Source organism: Pagrus pagrus (genome assembly GCF_965226575.1).
Source record: "Pagrus pagrus genome assembly, chromosome: 6".
In the NCBI taxonomy this organism is placed as follows: domain Eukaryota; kingdom Metazoa; phylum Chordata; class Actinopteri; order Spariformes; family Sparidae; genus Pagrus; species Pagrus pagrus.
Window position 1 is genome coordinate 2325578 of NC_140190.1, and position 27467 is coordinate 2353044.

General features: G+C 43.8%; 1 protein-coding gene across 3 annotated transcripts in view; it reads left to right on the forward strand.

Moving 5' to 3' along the window:
• The window catches only part of kifap3a (kinesin-associated protein 3a), a 44482-nt gene that overhangs the window by 5376 nt on the left and 11639 nt on the right, over positions 1-27467 (forward strand). For all 3 annotated transcript variants that reach the window (XM_084355492.1, XM_084355494.1, XM_084355493.1), the window contains exons 7-20: positions 1242-1366; positions 1527-1625; positions 2584-2762; positions 6590-6752; positions 11377-11477; positions 13903-14011; positions 14091-14203; positions 14416-14581; positions 16275-16400; positions 17102-17200; positions 17844-17929; positions 21104-21290; positions 21408-21498; positions 27194-27289. In XM_084355492.1, coding sequence (XP_084211618.1) covers positions 1242-1366; positions 1527-1625; positions 2584-2762; positions 6590-6752; positions 11377-11477; positions 13903-14011; positions 14091-14203; positions 14416-14581; positions 16275-16400; positions 17102-17200; positions 17844-17929; positions 21104-21290; positions 21408-21498; positions 27194-27289 — 1740 coding nt within the window. The remainder of the gene's footprint in view (positions 1-1241; positions 1367-1526; positions 1626-2583; positions 2763-6589; positions 6753-11376; positions 11478-13902; positions 14012-14090; positions 14204-14415; positions 14582-16274; positions 16401-17101; positions 17201-17843; positions 17930-21103; positions 21291-21407; positions 21499-27193; positions 27290-27467) is intronic.

The following is a 27467-nucleotide window of genomic DNA, read 5'->3' on the forward strand; positions in this document are numbered from 1 at the left end:
GTTTCGAGAGATTCAAGTTTAAGGTGATTTTTGAATCTCTTTTAATTTCCTTTTATAAAGTGCAATCATACAGTGCAGTCAGATGTTCAGAGACACAACTCAGGCATAGATGTCTGAGAAGACGTCCTTTTTCAGGATCTTTTCATTGAATATATTTAGTTCCCACCACCCATAGTTTCAGGGGAAGGAATACGTGTACATTATAGAAGAGAAGAAAAAATGTTGTATTCACCTTTAAATGAGAAGAAAAAATAATATTAATTACTTTATTGTGTCTTCGATCACATAAGTTGGAAAAGTATTAAATAATTTGGGACCATTTATTCAGGAATGCATCTGTTTTTAGTTGAAGCCTTGCAGTTATGTTTTCCATATAGAAAACATCCATAATTCTCTCCCTCTGCTGTGTGTTGTGTTTCCATTGTGATAATCTTCTTAGCAATTAGAAGGACTGTAAACAGTAATGCCTGATTGTTGTCTTCCACATCAAACTGGGAAAAAGTTTATTGTCATGTTGACCCAGAAAAGAGACAAATCAAACTGTTGAATTTAGAGGAGCACTGTTGTCTAAAATATTACTCACACTGCAGTATAAAGATTTACCTCCATTGGAAAAGCCAGGAAAAATAGAACCAGATCAAATGGACACAGAATATGTTCACAATCGCTGGCCACACATTTGAAACACAAACCGATTTTATCAAATCACGGCAGTCACAACATTTTTCCTCCTCCTTGCAGTATTTCTAAATTTTAGTTTTAACAGCGCTGACCTCCTACAGTCAGTTGCCTCGGCTCTCTTCTCTCTCTCTTCATACAGTAGTCATCCACGTTTGGCAGCGTACCTCGTACTGAAGTTTCACTCTCCAACTGGGTGTTAGGAAACACTAAAATTAGCCCTCGCTAGAATAATACATAAACGTCTGTCAGAGCTGATTTAGGCTGCGAGAGGACGGGCACGTCTGAAAACCGATCGTCACTCTTGGCTCGCGTCCATCTCCATGTTATGCTGTTTGGATTGTGAAACGGTTCAAGTTGGGCTGATTATAAGTCGGACCAGGACATACTGTTTGACTGAACGTGTTTTGACTTTGACAGTTTACTGTGTAAACTACTTCAGGGGTGACGGATCGGGTCATTTTAATGACAGCTCCCAGCTGGAATCCCATATCCCCCCAAAAACGTTTTTTAAAATCCACTTTTGGATAAATGGAGGTCTTTTTCTCTCTCTCTCTCTCTAGTTTCTCCCAGTTCCACAGCCTGGTCACACATTTTAAGATTGGGGCCCTGTGTATGAACATCATCGAGCATGAGCTGAAGAGGTATGACCTCTGGCAAGACGAGCTGCAGAAGAAGAAGAAGGCCTATATCCTTTTTCTGAAAACAGATGAGGTTTGAGAAGGTTTGTAAAATAACTCGGAAGCACAAAAAGTAACGTGCTCGGCTCTTCACGGTACCATTTAAGAGGACACTGTGTTCACTTGAGTTTTTTGTCTAAATGTTTTGAGCTCCTTAACTGATTTCACATGAAGAATCCTCTGACAACCAAAATCTGAAGAAGGAACATGAGAAGTCGCTCAGAAAGTACCAGAGCCTCCTGATCAAGCAGGAGCAGCTTCTCCGAGGTACCGAACTCTTCTGTTGAAACTCTGAACTGCTTCCTGTGGACATTTGAACCGCCACAGAGCCGTAGCTCAACCAGAACGTGATGCAGCTGCAACCAGATGAAATCTGAGGTTACATTCCAGTCGTGCTGCACCAGTCAAGCCACTGCTGAACCTTAAAGCCAGCAGCTTTCTCAGTGCACAGGCCTGAAGAAAGGGTAAAAGATTAAACTCCACGTACTGCCTGTTTCTGACAACAGCAGCATTTCTTTCCCCAAGTTGTCACGTCATGAGGGTCAGTGTGGTCAGTTTTCTTGAGACTTAATTGAACTTGACGTGCTCTCAGACTGCTTGAATAAGGCGCTGTGAGCAAACATCAGTCCACTCGCAGTGAAGGCCCGTTTGTTTAACCTTCAGGCCCCTCTGTCCATTAGACAAACTCTTATTTAAGATTTTAGTGGAGATCCCAACATTTCCAGAGTTATCAGACACGTTTGGGATCTACAATATGTGTCAGAGATTAAAACCTCGGTGTCACTGGTGTGAAAATTCAACTCAAAGTTGGCATCACACGGCTGCAATGAAATATACAGTTTATGTGATGTCACATAGTCATACAGCACTTTTCTAAAACAAAACTAACAAAGTGCTTCCAGATTATAAAAGCTGACATAAAAAGTTGAATGCCGAAATATTGATTATTGATCAGTTATATTTTATTAAGCAGTATTTGGTTCTAGCTCTTCCTGAACTGAGTATCTTTGAGGTTTGATCTGTTGATCAGAGGAATCAAAACATCTGAAGATGTCTGCTTTGGTTTATTTTGAGCAGTTTGATTTTTTTGTTTGTTTAAAACACTGAACAATTAATTGATTATTCATAAAGACAACAGCACAGACTAACTGATAATAAAAACAATGTAAATGTATTCAAAATACAGTGAACGATCCTGTCGTCTCTCATGTGTTTGACCCTGTAGTTGCTCTGTGTCTGCTGCTGAACCTGGCTGAAGACACCCGCACAGAGCTGAAGATGAGGAACAAAAACATCGTCCACATGCTGGTGAAGATCCTGGACCGGGAGGACGAGGAGCTGCTGCTGGTGGTCGTCTCCTTCCTCAAGAAGCTCTCCATCTTCCTGGAGAATAAGAACGACATGGTGAGACAGGGAGGGAAGGAGCGAAAGAGGGATAAATATACCTGCTGCTAACGGTGTGTTCACGTGCAGAATAGCTCTCCCTCAGAGTCATTTTGTTGCAATAACAAAACTACATTTAAACCATTAATTAACTTGTCTTTAGCAATTAATTATGAAAAAATGCTGCAGTAAAAATGAAAATGATCAGAGAGAGGCTACTTTGGGACCTGCTGAGTTTGCAGATAACAATTAGTTTTTTTAGTAGGAACCTTTAAAAATATGTCTGTGTAAAAAGGAAAGGGATGTTATTATTTTAGCATCTAATTATTAAAAGTGCTGTAGTGAAAGAGCAAGGGGGGAAAAAAGAAACATTCCTATTGAAACAACGTGGCCGTTAGATTTCTGCATAAATGTGGAGCACTTGAACACACCGGGACGTCCCTGTCGGTACACGTATCATTTGTCATATGAACCGATGTAGATTTCAAAGTTTAAGCCTTGCAGCTGAATGCTGAGTGGGTCAAACTCGTACACAGACTGCGGAGGAGACGAGTGCAGATGAATGTATGAAGATAAACAACACCTAAGATAAACCCGCGAGAGAGCAAATTTAACTTTACAACTTTATTTTCCATCCAATGGCAGAAAATCAATAACCAGCAGGAGTAGGCTATAATTTTGTGTAGGCGGCAAACTCCCAATTATGCTCAATGCAGAATCTTCCACGTCCACATTGTGATGCATCTTTAAAATCCAGAAATATCCACACCTCTAAAAAATCTGAAGTTCCAGTGGAGACGCTTCGATCTCGGCCAGTTTTGATTTGGAGCGGATCTCCCCACGAGTAGATATACATTTTTCTAACCTCAACCCCGTCCAACACATTTGGCTCTATTGTCTGCAACAGGTCCCAAAATATGATGGACGCACCGACACCAGAAGAGACGAGGCTGATGTCCGCAGAGTTTTTGCCATGTAATGTCTCTGTAGTGTAGCCAGACTGTCTCTCTCTTTTTTGCTTTTCAATAGTTGTTCCTATAAAAAATTGTTTCCTCTTTAAAAACCGACTGAGGATCGTTCTGGTTTCAGAACTTGCGCAGTTCTGACCCGCAGACATTCTCCTCACGTTCACTCTAATTCCCTCTCGCAACAAACACGACATTAATCACTGCTTTGTAAAGAAAAATGAAAAAATAATCCCGCAATGAAGTTAAAAAGTAAAACTACTCTTGGATCAACATTTTATTTGGTTTAATTAATTAACTGCATGTTGGAGCGAATGAGTCTGACTGTTCATTGTTTGAAACTCGTGGCGTCTGTGTGTTTTCTTAATCATCGTTTCTTCCAACAGAATCAATCACCTGATTAGACCTTCTTTACATCTCTAATGAGTGTGTTCTTTCACAGCATAGTTCGCTGACGTTTAAACTAAATTAGTCATATTTGGAGGAAACAATCATTCTTTATTTGTTCTGTGAAACGCTGCCGAGCTTATTTTGACAAATAGCCGGTCGCCTGTAGAAATGCCAGCTGAAACCACGCTTATCAAATTTCAGTTTAATAAATGCTCAGAAGGTCCACGGCCGGCCTCGTGTCCCACAGCGCTCGTACAGGAACCTCGCTGCTCCGACTCTCCCTAATCCAGCTCCACCTGGTTCCAATCTGACTCAGTTTGTGGGTCTTTATCAAAGCCAGACCCTGTTAGGAACTGGTTTTATCTGCTTGTTTCCCCTCCAGTGTATCTTTGATTCAGATTAAAGAACCCTCCAGGGGTTTAGACCCTCTCCAGCATGTGTCCAGCAGGAAAATAGTGGTTTCAACACTTTGACTCAGCGGAGTGTATCAGTTTACACAAGGGAGGCGAGCTTCCTTTTAAGGACATGGACGCTTAATAGATTCAAAAGAAGACTGATGGCTTAATGATACAGCGCTGTGTGTCATCGGGTTTTATTTACTCAGCAAACATGTTGTGACTTTCTCCTCATCAGATAAGACTCGAACACAGCCTGATAAGTTTTTTTCCCTGCTGCTGTCACTAATGGAGGGGGATGTCAGTGGTAATTGACGCAGGCTGCAGTTGATTAAGCTGCTCGACGTCTGGTTTGTGACGGTGCGACTGGAGCTGGTTTTGCGCACAGTAGCAGTGAGGGCGTTTTAACTGGGAGCAGGTTGCGTCACCGTGATATCTGGCTGTGGGGAGACCACAGGAGAGGGAGGCAGACATGTTTAAACCACTGGTACTGCTGTGTCGCACCGACGGTCCCTGTGACAGCATGTGGATGGAGTCTGAATCCCTGAAGAGTCGGCAGTCATGTGTTTTGTCTCTGAGCTCATCAGCTCAACACCTCCACCTACCTGTAGGTCCTGTGAACCTTCTCCAAGCTGCAGGGAAGACTCACGTTGTTAAACAGATGTTTCCTGGATGTTACTCAGAGATAATATTTCTTCTTTTTACTTGTAATCATGACAATGTTCCTGTATTTAAATACAGGCCTGTTACAGGGTGGTAGGACCGTACAGGTAGAACTGAAAGTAAGTAGAAGAAAGTAATCATCAGGGCTGCAAAGTTGGTCAAAGTGGAACTGAAATGGCAATATGATCAGGATCAATACCAGATGTTCTGGCCTCTAGATTAGGAAAACGTCACATCATCAGGATTTGAATAGTTTTTTTTCAGTGAAAATGAAAATTGTGATGCAAAAATGATCATGAATCATACTGCAATCACAGTATTTGTCAAAATAATCTCAATATGATTATTTTACGATATCCTGCAGCCCCAGTAATCATTACTATTTAATTATAGCTGTTCAAATGGAGATTTTTGCCATGAAGTAAAAAACAAATTTACATGACGGTTTAACTTCGTTGCACATAGACACAGCCAGTGGTTAAGAAGCATTCAGGTACTTAACTTAAGGAAACAGAATAGTAGTCAGTAGAGTGCATACCTCCACCAAGGCCCAACGGTCCCCTTGAATCAATCAAGCCTATATTTAAATCAACTAGATCCAGATTTTTATTTGGATCCACATGAAATTGTAATACGGAAGTAAAGTCAGCATGTATCAAAGTATCAAAAGTGAAAATTATCATTATGCAGAATGGCTCCTTTCAGAGTAGTATAGTATAATAACACTGTACACTATGTGTGTGTGTATATGTACACTATACTTGATTATAATTAATAATGCATTAAGTTGTAGGCAGAATTTTAATGTTGTAGCTGGTCAAATTTTGTATTACTTTATATCCTGTTGGCTTCTCTAATCTGGGTAAAGAAACACTTGTTTTAAGCGTTTACATGATTATTAGTGCTAATATTTACAGATTATCACAGATTATCACATGTTAACCGCCCATCTGATTCTGATCGGATCCGATTGAGATGTTTACACGAGGCATTTATTAGTGAAACATGTTCCTGGAGTTTATGATGTACTACAGCACATGCAACCACAAACTGAACACTTTATAATTTTAGTAAAGTAAAATAACAGTTAATTTGCCAGCATAGAAAAACTGCAGCTCCTGTGATGTCTCTACATCATGGCAGCGAGCGTACTGTACATCACTGTAACAGTTTCCTCTTTAAAACGTTCTCGCTATGACCTCTGCTGTCGAAAACACTTCTACATTGTTGTACATCTGTTCTCCTGTGTCAGAATTTGACTGGTCTCAGTCGGTCTATCTGGTGATGGTTAAAGGTGCAATAGCACAGCAGCTGGCTAGCATGCTAGCTGGTTAGCAGTACATTTCTCTGCAACACAATACACAGACATCATGAGTTTTGGTAACAGATACCGTGTGTTGTTGTGTCACTTCTCCTGTCTGTCCGCTGTGTGCAGGCTGAAACTTTGGCCGTGGAGAAGTTGGCTCGGCTGCTTCCCTGCGAGCACGAGGAGCTCCAGAGCACCACCCTGCGCCTCCTGCTCAACCTCTCCTTCGACACGACGCTGCGCAGCCAGATGGTCCAGGCAGGACTCGTCCCCAAACTGTCCTCACTGCTCGGTAATCTGTTCTTTCTTTTGTTTGTTCCTGTCGATGTGTACTGGTTTATCATGTTTGTGTGTTTTTATGACTGCGGTTGTACCGTATGTGTATCAGGTTTCACTGACAGAAACAGACGCATGTCATGAGAAACACATATCCGTCCTGAGCCCAGTGGTTGAGGCTCTAATTTGTTAATACTGAGGCGTATGTGCAGGTGCAGCTTTTACACAGATCTGTCTCTGGTGACCATTAGAGCAGTGACCTCCTAAAAGCTCCGGAGCGTGCGATTGGTGCGTCGCCTCATCGCTGGGGCGTGTGACACAGTCAGAAGCATCTCTGACAGGCCTTTTGAAGCCTCTCAGGGGGAGGCTCGGGTAACGGCGCATAATTAATATAATATATTTGTTAGAATAACATGCCAGAGCCTCTGCACAAATGTTGTTTTTGTAGGAGCAGGCCGGAGAGGTGGAGAGGTCTTCAGAGATTTAGGCAGGGCTGTTTTTTGGGAAGTGGAGGGTGGGGGTTGCTCATTCAGGAAGCAAAGCACACACATAATATAAGTTAACAGTGAAATATTACGCCAGCTCACAGTTTTGACACTGTTGAGTTTGCCGTATTTGTGTGTTTGCGTGCGTGTAATTCGCTCTGTATGTGAGGCGAGGTATCATTAATCATCTGCTCTCACTGCCGACTGTCCTCTTTTCAACTGACACACTCTGCATGAGGACTCCAGTCTTATCTCTGCAGAGAGAGGACAGCGAGGGGCCGGCGCTGTCAGCCTCCATCAAGACCTGACCGGAGCTCGTGACCCCTGGTGATAAGATGAAAGTGGAGAGGGAGCCTCCACTTGTCATCATCACCTCCCACTCGATCCGTCCCAGCAGCGCCTGAACTGATTCCTCTTTGTCAGCTGCTTCTCCATTGTTTCATTTATTTTTTACAGTTCATGCAGAAACATTTGGTCCGTTATTTGATCGACAGAACTTTTGAGAATCAGCTCATCATTTCAGTTATCAGGCAAAAACGCCAAACATCGTCCTGATCCATCTGTTGCTTTCCCTGATATCATAGTAAACTTAAAATATTTGGGTCATGGGCTTCAGAGTTCACTTGGAAAACTTTGATGGCCAATTTATTTTTTCTTTCTCCTACTTTCTCCTCGTGGCGGTTCCCAACCTCTTAAACCCACCCAGGTTACAGCCTTAAACTCCAACCAGGGCTGCACAATATATCGTTTCAGCAGTTTCAGTTGCAAGTGAGGCAAATGAACTGTAGCACGTCCTGCTACAACCTTCAAAAACAAAACTTGTAGAGTTTTCATTTTCCATGACTAATCTACTATTTTTATATAACATAATTTAATCCAATTTAGGGGTTGTTGGATACATCAGAGTTTGTTGCTTGTGAGTGACCACCAATCACAACGTTCTTGCAGTGTCTGATAAAATACACTCCCCGACAAAATCACCCAGTCATTCTTTGACTTATTCGGAGGAAGTTCCTGTAGCACTTACTCAGATGACTGTTTCTGTGTCCACATAGCTCAGATGGTCTTTATGATGAAAACGTCATCATCTGGACTGTACGCATGGACCATAACTAGTCACGTCTTTATGCGTGTGGACATGTTTCATATGACCAACGTCCAAGTCTGTGTCCAGGTCATGTCTGACTGATTATGGCCTTTTACATGAGTTAATTAATTGTAAAAATAAAATTATTTATTGAAACCCAGCGTTAAAGTGAGTAAAGTTATGAATTCTGTCAGTTTGAACATTGTTAAAAACATTTGGAATAATGTAAGAACACGTCGTTTTTAGACGTTTTAGTGCAGAAATGTTGCACTTTATATATTAAACAGGATTTGCTGATTAGTAGATAATAACAGTAAGTGTCAGTTTGATCTGAAGAAGTTAGTCAACGCACCATAAAATCATAAACAACAATATTATTAATCGTATATTTCTTGAATTCTTAAATGTATTTATCACGAAAAGAAAGTAATTTCGTTTCAACTTCTAAATTGTGTAAAAAAAGGATGCACAGATGAATTGATAAGGAAATTTGTTGCAGCGATGTTTCCAACGTTGTCACTCGCTCCCACTCTTTTCACTGTGATGCCGCATCTTTACTTCACATAAACAAATTAGGGCACTTGAGTGGGGGGTGGGGACCCTCTTTAAGAGCGTTTGACCCTGTTATGTGGTGTGTGTGATGTCTCCGGTGACCAAACCCAGCTTGCTTATTTATCCAGAAAATGCAATAACAGCGGAGAGGCGCAGTCCACAAACCGAGCCCAGACGCCTCTTAATGTGTGCGGCTGTAATTTTACGAAGGTTAGGCGGTTTTAAATCAGGCTGGGGTGTAATTGGAGTTTAGCTCTCCCACTAACTGCCCATGAACAGTCTAGTTAATTCTTAACAGCTCCCCCTCACCTTTTTTTCTCTCTCCTGCCCCAACCCCACCAGTGTTTTGAACATTTAATGGGATCTCTCTCTTCGCCCATAAAGGATCCTCCATGTTCCTACCAGCAACGTGAGGGAGTTCGCCTGGTCCGGGGGAGCTTATTCCCTGCGAGTGTGTGTATGTGTATGTGTGTGTGTGTGTGTGTGTGTCCTTGGTTGTTTTCATGTGCATTTGAAGGTATTGGTTGAGGTAAAGGATCACTAATGAGAAGCACATGTTCTGGCCAATCGCTGGCTGTGCTGGAAGGGCCGGAGCAGCGAGCAGCGTAGCTTTAACTTATTAAAGGCAGTAAAATTGATGCTTCCTCCTGTTTTCCCAATTAAAGCTTGAAGCCGTCTCTCCTCGGCCCTCTCTCCCTCCTGTGATTCCAGGGGTTCACTGAGCACATCTGGATCTAATATTCGCCGATAAGGCTCCCTGTACGGCCGGTGACCGAACACGGCTGGGACCAGTTTTAACTGGACCTGCTCGAGGCTTTGGAGGCTGGTGGGCATTACAGGAGGTCTGTCAGTGGTTCTGGTCCAGTGAAGAGCCTCTCTCTTAACACTTCTCTTAATGAAAAGTTCCCGGGTCAAACTCTGGTCTGAACTCTATTAATTCTCCCTGGCTGGCTCCTCCTCCAGGCCTCCTGCTCAGGTCAGAGGTCAAACTCATAAAGGTCCTGGGCTCACCGACAGTCTAACACTCAATCCATTCTGTCCTTATCTCCCTCATGCTGCTGCTGATGCTTGATAAGCTCCCGAAACTGCAGTGACAGGGAGTCTGCTCATTTTATGAAACAAATATTAAAGGGTCAGTTCACCCAAATTACAAAAGAAACAATTTCCAACTTTCCTCTGAGAGTTTCTATCTATGCAAAAAGTTAAAGTGACGGTTCACCACAAAATCATCAGTGTTGTTTATCCATCTCGATTGTTTTGGTGTGAGTTGCAGAGTTTGGGAGATATCAGCTATAGACACGTCTGCTAGATGGCACTCGGCTTGAGATAATCCACAGAGCTTGTTGTGAGCAGTTTCATGTAGGAACTATTTTATTTCTCTATCACCGAGCAGCAGGAAGCATGCGTCTACTGATGGACGAGAGGATCGACCTCGTGACAGTGCAGATGCAAAAATAAATGCCGCCCTCCTCGGCTCAGCGAGCTTTGACGTTTCTTAGCTTAGTCAGCTAGCTTCCAGACAGTAAGAAGATGCACGCCTCCTTTTGCGTGAACATACAGAAAGAAGTACAGCATTAACATATCTGTTTCCATGTTAACTATTTAACCCCCAAGAAACTGAACATCTAGCAGCTGAATAGTTTTTGTCAGGAGTTGGTAGAGACAGAAACTGAGCTAAAAGGAGAGCGAATACTGGACTTAGATTCATCATTTGGACACCAGCACGACTCCAGTGTGATGATACTGTTGCTCTGTGTCTGACTTGTTAATACTGTGCTAACACAGCAATCAAAACTTGATGAGGTTGACAGTTTGTTCCACTGCCTCCAAGTAGCAAAAAATGTATTAATGCAGCTTTTAAAAAGAAAGTTCAACATGAACGTGTCTTTCCACCAACAGTGTCGCGGTTATTCTGGATGATCCACAGACCTCACTGTTCAGTTTTCATTGGAACTGCTTTCTACCAAAGAAATAGTCCCTGTGTGAACTGTTCACAGTGAAGTGGATTATTCTCATGAGTAACTGGGTCACTGTTTCTGGACGGAGAAGAGACGTGTTTTATATGATGGGGCTGGCATGTTCTATGTTTCTTATTGATTTCTTATTGATTGAATTCTTAACAAATGTTACTCAACAGGAGGAAATTATGCATTTGTTGGAAATTATTTTCAGCCGCAAATTAATCCACATTTGTTTGACTATTTGAGGCACTTTGGGTAGCTGTGAGTAGCTTGCTACAGTTCCACTTTTGTCCTTTTTAAATATTGTTTTTCCTCTGGCTAGCTGCCTGTGAGACACGACAAACTGAGAAACTGCAGTTGACCGGTTGCGATTCTGCAGCGAGTGCCATTTGACCTCCAACAGGAATCTCTGTTTAAAACGGCCATTCAGCCCATTAATATTTTTAAAAAACACCCAGCTCTCCTAGATGTGGTCATTGGCATCCCGCGGAGCGTTACAGCACAACCGGTCATTCATCCATTGACTTTCCTCCTTCTGGTCTGTTTATGTTGCAGCTGACGAGGCCCAGAGACAGCTCAGCATGTGCATTCTGTACCACATCAGCATGGACGACAGATTCAAGTCCATGTTTGCCGACACAGACTGCATACCGCAGGTAAGACTGGCTAATGTACACCGCCAGCAGACCGAGACAGACGCATTAGCATCGGCTGCTAACGGCACCGGGGAATTAATGCATGAGAAGCAGAGCGAGAGGGAGGGACGCACGCCACATCTGGAACCAGAAACCACCAGAGGACTGCTGCTCAGTCTTCGCTCTCACAGTGATGACAACTTTGTTTTTTCTCCTCTCCTTTTCTTTCCACTGAGCCCTGAAGAGATTCTCACTCCATTTCATCCTTTTCTGTGTCTGCTCACATATCATCTTCTTAATCACCTTTACTGAATTTGAGCATCAACACAGAAACAGAATCATTTGTCAACACTGAAATAAAGGTAGTGATCATGAAAATGAAGCTTGCCGCTGTAGTTCAAACCCCCTCAGGCTGATTTCTTTCAACTTTGGAATCGTAACATTTTTGAGTTACACTCCCTCCTGATTGAGTTGACCCGGTCAGTCGCTCCTCACATCATCAGCGATTAGCTGAATGTGTGTGTGTTTGTTTGTCGAAGATTGGGTGTAAATGCCGGCCAGATGTGGTCAGGAGAGTCGGCTGTTTGTTCAGAAGGTCACGTCAGCAGCAGATCTGAACCTCGGGGTCCCCCCTGGTAGAAAGGATGCTGGCTAGCAGCATGACCAGGATGTGACCTCCGACCCCACCCCTAGGCCCGTTCACTCTCCCCTCACTGCCCTCTTCTACCTCCCATTTCTCTAATGCTGTCCATCCATCTCTTGCTCCGTTTTAGCTGATTCGACAACACCACGCCTCCATCTTTCATAACCAAAACGGTAAATAAATATTAAATGCTGGTCTTGTGTTCTAGTGTCGATGAAAAAATAAAAACTTCTGGAAAACTATGACATCAAGCAGACAACTTTTAGCTTTCACTCTCTGAGATTCAGGCTGTAGCTACTATTGAGCATGAACATCAAGGTCCTACGTATGAAACGTGTGTTTAAAGGCAGATTATATTTAGTTTTCAGTTCAACAGTTATCCAGTTTCTAATAAAGTCAAATATGACTCTTTTTGTTGTTGCAGGGAGCAGGACTGCTTTAATATCAGAAAATTAATCTACCATCGTCTTTTTCCTGCTCTAACCTATCATTATTATATCGACCTTTAACGTTTATCGTCTGTGCTTAAGTTTAGGTGATTATGGAGCGCAGGAGGGACAGAGCAGAGGTGTAACCAGCTGAGAGTGTTGCCCGCTGCTCACCAGATGTTTGCTGTGAGGAACAGTAGTTCAGAGTGTTAATGGAGATCTTTACGAAAACAGCCTAAACACCAGAACCGTTCTAATGCACTGAAGACGGTCCAACTCCCCTTCTCTTCTTGTCCCGTCTACATGTGGCTCCATCTGTCCTGTTTGTAGAAATGCATCCTCAACAAACTGTTTCCCACCTTATTTAGGACTTTTAACAGCTCTCTCTTTTATCACTTTCCCAGGCTAGTGACTGACCTGCCCCTCTCCCCTTCGGCAGCTTTTAATGGGGTCACCTTTTGGTGCTGCATGTGAGGTTTCCAGAGCAGCGATGTCAGGAGGAACAGAGGTGGAGGTGGAGGTGGAGGTGGGGGCGGAGGTGCCTGCGTTGGTCGTAGCGCAGCCTGGCGCTGCGGCCCTGCCTGGGCCTCCGGTGGCCGTCTGTGGTAAATAAGCAGAGGCAGGTGCCAGAGAGTCTAGACGGGGCTGATTTGGGGTCCGGGGCCCCTGGTATGTGATACCTTACCCAGGCCCGGCCCAGCCTTTCTCTCCCTCTCTCTCTGATTCCTGACTCCTCACAGGGTAGCAGTGCACCTCTGCACCCCCTGCCAACCCCCTCAGCTCAAAGCTTTTCCTGTTTAATGTTAAATCAGTGCAGGAGAGACGGACAGACCGAGGGAGTGAGGAGGAAGGGGAGGAGGAGGGTGTTTGGGGAAGTTAAGGAATGACGCTCACCTTCCCTTTATCTCTAACACTCTCCTTTCAACTCACAAACTCGCTCTTTTATCATTTTCTCAACTCTCCAGGGCTCAAACGTCGATGACGGGCTTTAACGTGATTGGAGGAGACTGCAGGGATGATCTTTTCAAAATGACAAATTATAACCAGGCACACAAACGTACAGTACACACAGCTTAAGAATTACCTTCTGCTACTCTTTAGCTTTAGTTCTGACCAAGATGAGGCACTAATGGCTCATTCTTTCATCTTATTTCATGATCTGCTGTTTTTCACCTGTCACAACAATTCAAAAGCACAACGAGTCTCATCCTCAGCTTTCTTTATTACTGCAAACATCTCCCAACACATGTTAGTTTAATGTTTGTTTGTTTGAGATCCGTCTCGGCATTGAGACATTTCCACACCTCTAATACTCACGTGTTGTTTCGGTGATGAATTAAGTGGTTAACTGACATTTGTGACCTGTGATTGACAGCTGATGAAGATGGTGTTTGACTGTGGTGAGGAGAAGATGGATGTTGAGCTCATCTCACTCTGCATCAACCTGGCTGCTAACAAGAATAACACCCAGGTCATCTGTGAAGGTAAGAACTCCAAAGAAAGGATCAACACATCGTGTGGATGAAGAGACTGAATTAAACTAGCTTTTCCTTGTTGCCCTAGGTAACGGTCTGAAGATGCTGATGAAGCGCGCACTGAAGCTGAAGGACGTTTTGGTGATGAAGATGATCAGAAATCTTTCTCAGCACAACGGACCCACCAAGAGCCTCTTCCTGGTCAGTGCTCGGTCTTTTAAGATGAGTCTCCAGACATGATCTTTAAAAAAGAGCAGGTTGTAAAATCCACAGCCATGTTGGCTGTTGTTTGTGGGGTTTGTTAATCTTCAGTCATTCATTATTCAAACTTTTATTTTAATTGGGAAATGTTTGGAGGTCAGGGACCACTTTGTATGTATGTGACCCACTCATGCTGCTGTATCCTCTGGCAGGACCACATCGGTGACCTGGCCGCTCAGATCAGTGAGGACGAAGCTGAGGAGTTTGTGATCGAGTGTCTGGGAACGCTGGCCAACATGACCATCCCCGACCTGGACTGGGCTCTGGTCCTCAAGGAGTACAAACTGGTGCCTTACCTGAAAGACCGACTCAAACCAGGTGTGTGTGAATGACTACAGAGATGTTTATGATCAGAGTTTTTTTGTTACATGCTAAAAAAATGTTTCTGAAATATCTTGTAAACCCACTGGAGCCTTGAACAGACAGTAATGCTCCTGCAGGATAACCCTGCCTCAGTTTCTCATCCATCTCCCTTTTAAAACCAGAGACCGAGTCGTCTCTCCCATGACCTGTCTTAACCTCTAAAACTCTCCCTAAATCACACGGCAGTGAAGTGTCTCAGGTCATGGATGATATGAGGACAGAGAACCCTCATTAAGGTCGGGGCCTTATCTTTACCTGTCATGACCCCTGACCTCCTCACCCTGTTTCCTTTATTGTCTTTATCAAAGCACAAAAAATCTCCAGTGCGCTGAAATCTTCAGTGTAGCTGCTGAGCTGAAAGCGTTAGTGCGTTCCTCATCTGGGTCCAAGATCACGACCTCACATTGAGGTTGTAAATAACATCTTTTTTTAATCAATTTGGGATCTCGGGGCGTCTGGAGAATTGGATTAAGCTCCACAAAAACGCCAGAAATACTTTGTGGGCTCAGAAACTTCCCCTGACTTTCCATGGACAGACGGGTGAGAAGATGATGACAGAGTTTTCATTTTTGGGGGAACAAAAGAGTCCAAAGCTTTAAAAAAAAATGTGTGTTTGTGTCTCAAGGCAGCCAATCAAACACATGAGCAAACCCACTAAACATAGGCGATTGTCTCCTTCCCAGTGCCGGCAGAGTTTGCCTACCTGTTGTTGTTTTGTTTTTTCAATTGTCACATTCAACGTCACAAAGGCACTGGAAAAACAGGGAACAAAGCGGTGTGGAGGCTGGTGACAATGTTACAGTGATTACTTTTTATATCTTTTAAGTCAGTCGATGTTCGAGCTCTGCTTTAACATCGACTGATGGAAAAAATATTTAAGCGCCAACGTCCTTAACTTCAATGTACATCATACCATCGAGCAGGAACAGGGTCACAAATGTGCCCGTCTGCCCGGGCGTCATGTTTCCATCACTGCTCATCAGAGCCGATCAACACCTGTGACTACTGCAGAGTCATTTCACCTGGGAATGAACACCAGCTGTACCGTTTCCCACAAGGTGTTGAAAGGCGATACACTCTGCCTAAATTTGGTCTAAAATTGACAAAATAATGAATTAAATCTAATGTTTTTTAGTTGAATCTAACCTGATATTCCTTCCTGGCTTTCAGTTATTGTTTACAGCCTCATTTCAGTCAGTGCTAAAAATGTAGAGATTTGATACACACGGTGATGATGTTTCACTTGCAGCAGTTTGACTGATGACACAAGCAGATCCCAGCGATGCTCAGACACGTCCAGCAGTCTTTCGTCTGTCACTACACCTCTGAAGAGCTGATTCCATCAAGCCCTGATCCTCAAACAGAAAGTGCTGATGAGTCATTCATAATCTCTGAAGGGGGCTCTGGGGATCATTTAAAACAAAATAGATGTCTTCAGACACAAATGGAAAAGAGCCGTTTTATAACCTTATTTTTTCCAAGCGGAGTTTTCCAGACAGTGTTGGTATGAAGACACTGAGGTCCAGCTGCTCTGTATGGACGCACAATATGGATGTTTTCCCTGGCTCAGCGGCGGCCAGATGTTTTACAGGATCAATGAGGTTTCTTTGCCAGCCATCCACTCAACTGGTACTTTCCCTGATGTCAGGTTCTGCTGAGGATGACCTCATTCTGGAGGTGGTGATCATGATTGGCACCGTGTCCGTGGATGACTCTTGTGCAGCCATGCTGGCCAAGTCCGGCATCATTCCTGCTCTCATCGAGCTGCTCAATGGTAAGAATTTAAATCCTGTACCACAGTATTTTCTACGCTCTGGGTCAGGAAGCTAAAACCTGTTGGAGCCCAGTTTTAGCTCCTACACAGCTTCTTTCTCTCTTCCTGTGTGCATCTTTTTAACTAAAACAACTAAACTTCCTGAGGTTCTCTCTGAGTTCACAGTTACAAAACACCAAATCTTGACTTTTTTTTTCTTTTTTTTATTCTAGTAATTTCATCCTTTCTCAATCAAAGCAAATGCAAAATTTGAACTTTGATGAGTCAATCTGAAACTTGAGGTTCTCCTGAATCAAGTGATGTATGGCACTTAATGTTGACTGTTAGAGTAGTGGAGGAAAAACAAAATAAATTCAGGAGAGTAAGGCGCTCCAGAGATTGTTCCAGGCCTCTGAGCGTTAACTGACAGTTCAAAGCTAAACACTGATAAAAGTCTTGGATTATCTGAAGTAATTGTGGCTCTGAAACTTTAAAACTGTGTAAGATAAAAGGTTAAAAGATTCTGGAGATTAAATCTTACTGATTCTTACAAAATGAAAGTAAAATTCTGTGAACAATCGGATGATCATCAAGACATTTTTCTATATTTCTCTTTTGAGTTAGAAAAATAAGATGTGCATTCATTTAATTTTGACACACCTCTGAAGGTCAGCGTGCTCGACAATCCAAATGAATCCTTGTTAATTTTGTTTCCATCTCAGCTCAACAAGAGGACGACGAGTTTGTGTGTCAGATTGTCTACGTCTTCTACCAGATGGTCTTTCACAAAGCAACCAGGGACGTCATCGTCAAAGACACTCGTATCCTTTTGTTCATTTCTAAAGTAATGAAGACATTTCTCTCCCATCTTTAGAGAGTATGAATGAGCAGCTTCCACCACAGCAAGTTGCTCCAACGCTGCTCTCTGCAGCTCCTCTGTGTTCAGTCTTTAGTGTACGTCCCTCTCGTACCTCCCAGTACCACCCTGTATGTACCCCTCATCACTGTTTATTCCCATCTGCATCTCAATGGCAGCCTCTTTAACCCCTCGATGTAGTTGTTTTTTAACCCTCTGAGTATCCTGAGCTGCGTGTAATTGTACATAGTTGTGGTCGGTGGCGACTCGTGTCAAATTACAAATATACTTTCTCTCATCGCGTCCTGATTGATGTTTTTCTTTCTGTGTGGAGAATATGACGGGGAAGTCTGATTTCAGCCCTGCAGTGTGATGGAGAGGCAGAAAGTTTTCATTTTATTGAAGGAAATGTAGTTTCCTCCAGCCTCATGGCAGGTGTCTCTCTTCTGTGTGTTTAAATGAAACGGTGAGTGCAGTTTTTCCTTCCCACGGTACCAACACACATCCACTTATTTCCCCTTTTGATTGATTAGGGACAAATGATTGATTACGCATTGAAATGTCCCAGAGATTATCAAGTGTTTTCCATCCTTGAGTCCTAATCTAAGAAGCCCCCATGTACCTCATCGACCTGATGCACGATAACAACGCGGAGATCCGCAAAGTCTGCAACAACACGCTGGACATCATCGCTGTGAGTATTCAGACGCCTCATAAACAACATTTCAGCAACTCGGCTGCAGGAATTCAGCTGCTCGTCACTTTTACACTTGCAACTTGAATTAGAAGCATGATTTTTTTTTTTTTTTTTTTAACTCATCTCCAGGGTTGAAGCAGAATTAACATACTGGGCCTGATGTTGTTTTTACCTCCTTTTCCTCAGCAAGCAAACTGTAGAAGAAAAAACGTTATGAAGGAATTACAGTGAAAAAAAGACAATAGAAAGTATTTAAAAACAACATTATTTCATTTTGTCTTTTGACGATGGGCTCTGATTTTGTTCATGGCAGAATTTAAGAAAGTCTCGTCAACAGCAACGACGTGTTCATTATTTTTATGCTGGAATATTGATGTTGAATATCAGATGAAAAAATCGACCTTGAAGGTTTTAAAACAAGATTTTGACGCTTCAACACAGGCTGTTAAAGGGACAGTTCACTCCAAAATCAAAATATTTCTTCTTGACTATAGTGACATTCGTCCATGTAGATTGTTGTGGTGTGAGTTTTGGAAATATTGGCTGTAGAGGTTACTCAAGATAATCTGCAGACTTTGTTGTGAGCGGTTTCATGCAGGAACTATTTTCTTTCTACCAAACTACTTTCCGAACTGTATCAACTCACCGACGAGAGGCTCATGCTTGTGACAGCGCAGGATGTAAACATGCTTCCTTCTGCACTGTGATACAGAAAGCAAATAGTTCCTACATGATACTGCTCACAACAGGATCTGTGGACTAACTTGAGTAACCAGGTCAAGATTTCTGGAAGTTGGAAGTTTTTCAAATTTATATTTTGGCACTTTGAGCTCCACAAGCCGAGTGCCATCTAATTTTATCATATTGGAGAGATGGCCAACATCTCCACAGCCGATATCTCCCAAACTCTGCAACTCACAACAAAACAATCAAGATGGATGAATAGTACTTTTGTCCCTTTAATATCAGGTAATAAAGCAGAACCTTTAGTACTTGAGTTTTGTATTTCAACAAAGTCGGTAATCTAGCCTTGGATATTGGAGGTGTCCAGAAAACTTAGCAGCAAGCCCTCATCCTCCTCAGACACTGCTGCGAGTCATGAAATGAAATGTGAGGTAAATGTGGTCCAAGTCTGAGGGACAGTAAAACCTCCAGCAGGTTTTCAGTCAAACCTTTTCTCCTCCTCCTGATCTGCTCGAGTCAGATTTGACATCGGCAATTAACGACCCGATGAATTCCTGAATCACCTCGTGACTGACAGGTGTGGTCAGCTCCCAGTCAGTGTGTGATCGCTGCCAGACCTCAGATCAGCGTAATTAGCTGTAGATTATAGCCAGGCGGTGCAGCGGGCCAGAGGAAGTGTTTCATTGAAATTATCAGTGAGACCTATTAAGATGTGAACCACATGAAAGGCAGCCGGTGGGCTCTGGAGTGTGTCAGCCGCTGGACAGCAGAGGTGAGAGAGAAAGCAGAGCCGCGGACACGCGCACACACACACACACACACACTCATTACTGCGTGGCTGTGCGGGCTCCTTTTGGCAGCACACGCCATAACTGTGCAGTTCTGAACCGTTGGCCTTTGATCATCGTGGCCCTGCTCGTGTACAAACACACACGTGGCCTCACGAGGAGCTTTGTAGATGCTCCAAGTGGGACAGACGCCGACATCACAGTGATATTCTTAGCCCGGCCGTATTTTCCAGCTCCAGAAACTGTTGCACTTCCTCACTCCTGCTGCGATGAGCTCATTGAGTCGTGAGCTCAGTGGCTAATAAACGATCAGTCACATTAGAGAAACTTGCTGCTCGGTCACAACCTGACTCGTGATTCCAGCCTCTGAACTGGATCAAATGTGTCACTGTCACTGCGGCGCTGAGCGGGGGCCTCTGTGGCGGTCAATGGGCCCGTTTGAGTCCGGGGCCTCGGGTGGCTGTCAGTGCCCACGGGGCTCTGCTTTGCATCTGAATGATTAATCTTTCAGGCCGGGGCGTCGTGGTCTCAAAGGCGGCCTTTATCGCTCCCCCTTCAGCCCCCGCAGAGAAAAGAAAACAGAACTCTGCAGTCGTCCTCTGCACGTAAACAGCCGAGCCGACCGGACGGAGGTTTTTATTAGCTGTAGTGAAGAGGATGGAGACGACACACAGTCACACGCACACATACCTGTGCACACACTTCCTCTCTGAAGTGATTTCCAGTCACACACACTCTCAGTTTCTCCTCCTCACAGACACTCAGGAAGCTCTCACTGCGTGCTGACATGGATCATTACACGGATCACTAGAGCTCCAACAATTAGTTTGATAATCAGTTAATCGATGTCAAACATTGTCTGGTTCCAGCTTCTTCACTGTGAAGATTTGCTGCTTTTCCGTGTCATTTCTGAAAGAGTTTTTGGATCGTGGCCTGTTGATTGGACAAAAGAAGCAACATGAAAACGTCACTTTAGGCTCTGGGAAATTGTTCTTCTCAGATTAAACTGTAATCTCCCTGGTGATCCTCTGAGATTTTGTCTGGATGATGGCGCTAGATGAAAAATCTGTTTGGTTAATGTCCAGATTACCCGCACAACTAATCCGACTCCCCATCAGCTGTAGTGCTAATTAGCAAATATTAGCAGACAAACATGTTGTATTGTCATTTAATTATTTTAGGTGTAATCGTCTTAGTTTTAGGGCTTTTTATATTCTGAACATCATAATTTATCCCTCAAATTATCTTCCATAGTCTGAAAGTGTTTAACGTCTTTAGTAGCTCATTATGTAATCGCCTCTCTGTGTTTGTATCCACCTTATTCCAAATCTCCATCATACCTCTGCTTATGCTAGCTAAGCCGAGCACCAGAAGTATCATCCATAATCATTTCCCAGTGTCGTCCCCAGGAAGCTTGTGGATATGCCTTTGATTTTTCATGTTTAGTTTTGTGATTGACTCGGTATCATTGTAATTTAGGGTCAACCCTCAATGATCTCTTCAGTATAAATAAAGGTTGAGTGTAATGAGTGACTAATGAATTATAAGCATGTTAGCAAGTAGCTCAAAGCACAGTGCTCTACAGAGCCAAACAGCGCAACAACAGATGTGTTTCTGTTACCTGATGGTCATTTTGTGGACTAATTGTCTTTGTTTCTGTCTCCCTGCACTCGACCCGCTCCTCCCTCCGCGTCTCCAGGAGTACGACGAGGAGTGGGGGAAGAAGATCCAGACTGAGAAGTTCCGCTGGTACAACGGTCAGTGGCTGGAGATGGTGGAGAACCGTCAGATGGACGAAGGGGAGCCCTTCCTGTTCGGGGAGGACGGAGAGTCCTTCATCGGGACCGGAGACATCCTGGAGAGACCCGACCTGTTCTACAGCGCTGGTACTGACGGCTTTAAAGGAATAGTTAGTAAAGAAGAGTGATGTCTGTTTACACAAAATATCATGTTCGTTTAACTTGATCGTGTATGTTAACCAGTCTCTGCATTGTTTGATCCAGATGGGATCATCTCAGCTGACGGTGCCCTCAGTCCTGAGTTCTACACCGACCTCCAGAACGTAGAGCTGGGACAGACCGGATTCATGAGCAGGTAAGGAGCTCTCTGTCCACCTGAACCGGGTTTCAGATCCAGTTAGAGAATCTGAATCATTTTAAATCATACGTGTTGAGGTTTAGCTTCAACATTCGTGAGTGCATAAACTTACAAATAGCTCAACGTGCTTTGACGTCTGATCTCTGATCGATCAGATTGAGCTCAGACGGCGGTGTGTCGTGTATTTTAACAGCTGTTGATCATTATTGATGACATATGGAGCACATAAGGCTCAGTGAAGTGCTGCTGGACCTGCTGTTACTGGAATGTGATCTCCCCACGTGGGTCCACGTAGAGCTGATAATGCAGGACGACAGTCACCAAAACTGTCCAAACAATGAGTTACCTGTCAGTCCTCGTGGTCCAACGCATCCGTGTGAACACAAAACTAAGACACAGGATCAACTATTGATCCTTTGTCGGGTCATTTTCTCATAAGCTTACATGTGAACAGACTGCAGGTTTGAGGCACCTCGCAGTCTCTGCTCAGAGCTCATTAACCAGACAACAGATGAGTTTCCTGTTTGGCCTTTGATTTGGTGAAAGTGACGATCATTGCCGATCAGATTTATAAAACCTTTATTTGACCCTGAGCAAAGCGAGTAGTGGTATTCAGTTATGTTAATACTGGAGACAAAACTGAGCCAGCTATCGGACCCAACACACACACACACACACACACACACACAATCAGTGTGTGTGCACCCTGATGTTGGATGTGAGTGTGTGATGGAGGCTGTCAGCAGGGCAGGTTGTCCTCGTCCAGAAACACGGGCTGTGTCACAGAGGAAACACTAAACTGTGAGTGTTTACCTTCAGCCGGCTCGTCCAGCAGCCAGCGCTGCCCGCTCACATTGTTATTCTGAATCACTATTCGCTGATCTGTGTTATTGAACCAGGCCGGGCCTGAGTCAACAAGCCTCGCCAATCCCAGAAGGCATCGCTCCACCCTCAATAGCAATACTGCAGCTTTGAGAGCAAACACTCCGGCTGTCTCTCCGTCTCCATGTTCTTGTTTCTCTCCAACATATCAACTGCTTCGGTCCCAACCCACCGCTGACATTCCACAGCGAAACACGAAACTGCAGCCTAGGAATTAAAAATCAATCCTGTTATCACTCGAGTTTCTCCTGAATCCGTTTTTAGTCCCAACATCGAGCGGCAGCTGATTCGATCCGCTGCTGTTGCTGATGAATAGTTGAGGAAACGGAGAGTTTGTTGTGAGTAATTTGTCTTATTTGTTATCAAACTTCTCGTTGCGTGCGATAAAGCTCGTGTTGATGGATTTTTTTTCCTCCCCCCTTCGCAGGCAGGAATGTTTAGTTTGGCGGCTGTTGAGAGGCCGACTGTGACACAGTCGGTCCGGCCAGAAGGAGAAACCCCTTCACTCGTTTCTTTATTGTCTGTTTTTTCTCTCCTTCTTTTCTCATTCTGTCGCTCGCCTCGCTCGCTCTCTCAGCTTTGTAACTGATACCTTTTAAATATACTGAGAGCGCCGGGGGAATCGGCGTCTGTGAGACTGTTTTAATTTGGCCGCTGTACTCTGAGTGATCCAGGTTAACAAAATAATCAAAGCCAGCTCCGGCGCTTATTTTAAACTATGTGTGAAACATGGTGTGAATGGGGCCTTTTTAAAATGGACGTCACACTGTACAATCACTGCTATTTATATGAATATCATAATGAGCTTTTATACCAAGTGTAAATACTTGGCACAACATAACCAGTGATGTAATGTAATATACAGTACAAACTGTATACTCTAGTACTGCACTTTAGTACAATTTTAAGGTATTTGTACTTGTACTTCCATTTTCTGCTACTTCATACTTCCACTCCGCTACATTTTGTACTTTTTACTCCACTATATTCGTTTAATACATTTAGTTACTAGTTACTTTGCAGATTAAATGCAAATGTCTATCTATAGAGGTTGAATGAGACACACCTGTTTATATTGGATTTTAGTGGAATTTCTATTGTTCATAAATATTTTAAAGAAAAGTCTGCAGGTGTGTCTCATTCAGCAAGTACAGGAAAACATTTCTGTATCGATTTTGAGTCGATGGGTCAAATCACCTGGAAGCTATTGAAAACAATGTCTGATGTTTTTTTCAATAGCTTCCAGGTCATTACTTACTTTCGACTCAAAATCAATGCCAAAATAATAATAATTTGCTGAGGCTGTCGTGTTGGTAGCTGTAACCTGAGCAGTGACAGCAGGAGGAGATGAAAGTGAGGCCCTGTAGAGACGGACGCAGGGAGGCGAAGGGTCACACCGAAGGAGGAAAAAGGCCTGATTCCTTTTCCTGTTCACTGCCGAGGAATGTCCTCAGTGGGATGGGACGTGTCCCCGCCGCCTCCTCTGGGGCCAAACTGGGAACACTGGGCCCCTTGTCTCAGTGGCCCCCAACCACCAGCGCCTCATTTTGTCGGCGTGTCACAACACGCACAAAGTGAATAAGCTGGCAGGTTAATTTACATGTTTCATAATGAGAAATATCACAGCTGAACGGCGGCAGCGTCAGGCGTCGTTTCTGAGGTCCACAGCTTCAAAAATATTTAAAACATGAGAGAAAGAAAGCAACAATCATCCTGTGGGATCAGTTATTAAAAATCCTCGGCTACAGAGGTTTTAAATCAAGGCCTGCTTGTGTCGAGGGCTCTGTCGGCCTTCTGTAAGGGCCAAGTTTCCAGTGTTTACATTTTTGTTTTTTGATCCATTTCTTCAGCACTTCTAAAAAGTTATATGCACGTTTTACGACCTTACTTTAGTAATTGCTTCAGTGCTGCACAATAAATGGAAATATTATCAAAATATGGCTGAGTGCAAATCACAGAAGCTACAACGTGTGACGAACAGCATCACAGTGAAATACTGTAGAGCTGCAGAGACGTCCTGACCCACAGATCAGACGTAAGAAAACACGTTTGTTTGGTAAAGACCTCAACAAATGACACATCGTCAGGATTTTAATATACTTTTCAATGAAAATAAAAATTGAGATGCAGAAATGTTCATTTTCACTCATTATTAATCATATTGAAATGGTAATATCTGTCACAAAGATTGACAAAACTTGTGGGAAAAGTGAAAATATTTAAATATGATCATAAATCAGTACTTTGGGGTGCTAGCTTCAGTTTGACTCGCATCCAAAGTGGATAAACAATTTGTCTGCCCAGACTGTCTGTCAGCTGGTATTATTACATCATATTATCCTGATCCTGATCCATCATAAACAATACAAGTTTATTAGCAGTTATTTCCAAGTTATGTTTAATTCTGTAGATGTTGTTGTCTAGTATCAACACCTTTTAGTTTTTTAGTTTGAAGTGAAAGCTGAATTAACTATTAATCAATCAGACATCTGATCATTTGTTGATGAATCCAAAGGTTCGTTCTCAGGCCGGCCCGACCGAAAGGGCTGTAAGATAAACAGATAAACAGGATAGAAAGCAAAAGAAATCTTCTGAAGTAAGATAAAATAGTTTTTTTTTAATCTTTATTGTGTCTTTTATCTGAATAGTTTTAAGAGGTGTAAAGAGGTAAAACAGTCTAAGAGGGAAGAGCCACAGACTTCTGTGATGATAAATATCATAATCTGCCCTTTTCTGACATTTGAAACACATCAGATGGTTTGTTACACAGAACGATCTAAAAAGGCGGAGCTGGAAACAGTTTGGAAAAGGGCAGGCACCTTCGAAATATACTTGGCATCTGATTGGATGAACCACCTGTCTATCACTGTCCGTAATGAGCTAACAAACAGCCTCTTCTCTCGCCTGAAGCTGCCAGTAGTTCCTCAGAGGACGCCGATCCGTTCAACGCCTGCGTGTTCGGCCTCGAGCGCGTAGTTTGAAGCCTGGCAGGATGGATTTGCAAGTTCACGTGATCACGCAAATCCAGCTGCCTCCCAAAGCAATCTGAAAATATCGTGGTTGCAGCTCTGCTTACAACAAACCAAAGTTAGTAAGAAGAACTGATGATGGAGAGAGCACTCTCTCGCCCCTGAAAACCCAGCAAGCACTCGTATAACATCAAAGCTGTCCCGTCCTAAACTTGTGAGTCAGGACAGAGACTGAACATCAGGACTCATACAGGTCCTGTAGAGATCCTGGAAGTCCAGGCTGAGGTCTAACTATCCAGGCAGGCAGGCAGGCGGATGGTGTGAGTCAGAGCTCCAGTGTTCCTCCAGCCTCCTTTAGCCTGGCTCTCAAATCCCCCTTGACAGCCGTAGCGTGCGGAGAGGAAAAAGACATATTTCTGCCCGGGGAGGAGGGAGAGGAGATGGTGGTGGTGGTGGAGGGGGGGGGGGGGCAAAGGCAAAACAGAGAGGAGGAGGAGGTGGAGGTGGGAGGTGGAGTGGGGATATGGTGCAAGCTGTGTAACTGATCGCTGGAAGTGATTTGGCTAAAAACAACACGTCATTATAGGCGCTTGCAGGGGCAAAGCAAACAGCTCGTATTTTAGAAGTTAGGGCGAGGACGGCGGGCCGGCCGGCAGCACAGACAGACGGGATACGTGTGAGAGGTGGTGTCATCCATCAGAGCCCAGTTTATCCATCAAATGCTCCGTCCTGACGAGGCCCATCGCTGTGACCCCAACACCACGGCCGCCAGACTCCCAGCAGCTGGTCAGAAGATGGAGCGTGAAATCGGCCCCCACCCTCCGTATCCACATCCCCATAGTAACTGATTTATACGCTGTAGATACAGGCCTTTTTATCACCCCCCTCAACAGGCCCCTGTTGCCGGGCAGAGGGGCAGCCAGGTCCTCCAGGTTTGGCCGTCAGCCTCCGCCCTCGTCACGGCGGCGTGTTTTGACATCTCTCCGGTTTTTTATGGCTTGGCCGCTCTGCTGTTTACCCCTCCAGCCATGAGCAGCGTGTAACTCACACACTCATTGTGGATGTCCAACACCTGCAGCAGGGCAGATGAATATTACATTAACTTTTTATGAGCCTCTTTTTTTTCATCTGTGCTGTGACTGAGTGATCGGTCTGACCTCGGCGGGTGGAGGGTTTCCTGAGAGATGTCTGGTGTCAGAGCTCCACCTGCTGGTCTGAGGGTATAAAACTAATATATCTCTGATTGTGATCCTGGACTTTCTGTCCTCACTATCACATTGTGTGGACAACCGGTCATTCCAGCCCGGCCGTCTCCGTGTTCATTAACGTGCTGTGAGATCAGCCTCCACTCTTCACACCTGCCGGCATTAGTCAGGTTTGGAAGTGAAAAAAAAAGGGATATTTTCTGGGGGATCGTCAAATGTCATAAAACAATGGACAACTTTTACAGAAACACCACTGCCTTCAGCAAACAGCCATTAACCTCCACTGACTGTGGACACGCTAACATTCAGCACACGGACCGTTTCATGCCAGTCAGTGGATTTAATGCCACTGAACAGAAACAAAAAATTGTATCTCTGGGTGTTTTGTATATTTATTGAAAGTCATATTGAAAGAAAACTATTATTTTGTGATTTACTTGTTTGCCTGATGTTCAGACGCTGTATGAGTGAATGAAAGACCGACTGAGTGTCTCAGTGACCGTCTGGCTGACAGCGCCACACACACCTTTTATAATGAAGAGTAATTCATGAATGTATTTGTCTCCTCCTCATCGCTGTGTCTGGTTTTATCAGACTGTATTAATTTCCCCGTCTCTCCCTCTCCTGTCGTCTCAGCGCGTCGGAGCAGTTTGTGGCAGCAGATCGACCCGTCAGCGCCTACGGCTTCCACCCCGACGACCCCTTTTTCTACAACTACAGCACGGCCTCCCGGTAAACCTGGAGCCTCACACACACATGAATACTGTACAAACACTGTATTCACTCTGCAGCTGATTGTGAAGGAATAATATGAACACGTGTCTTAGCTTTATGTATCTCACTGCGAAGAATTATCATCTTAACCATCAGTTAGTTTGTTAGAGTCGAACAATCAGGACTATTTTCTCTG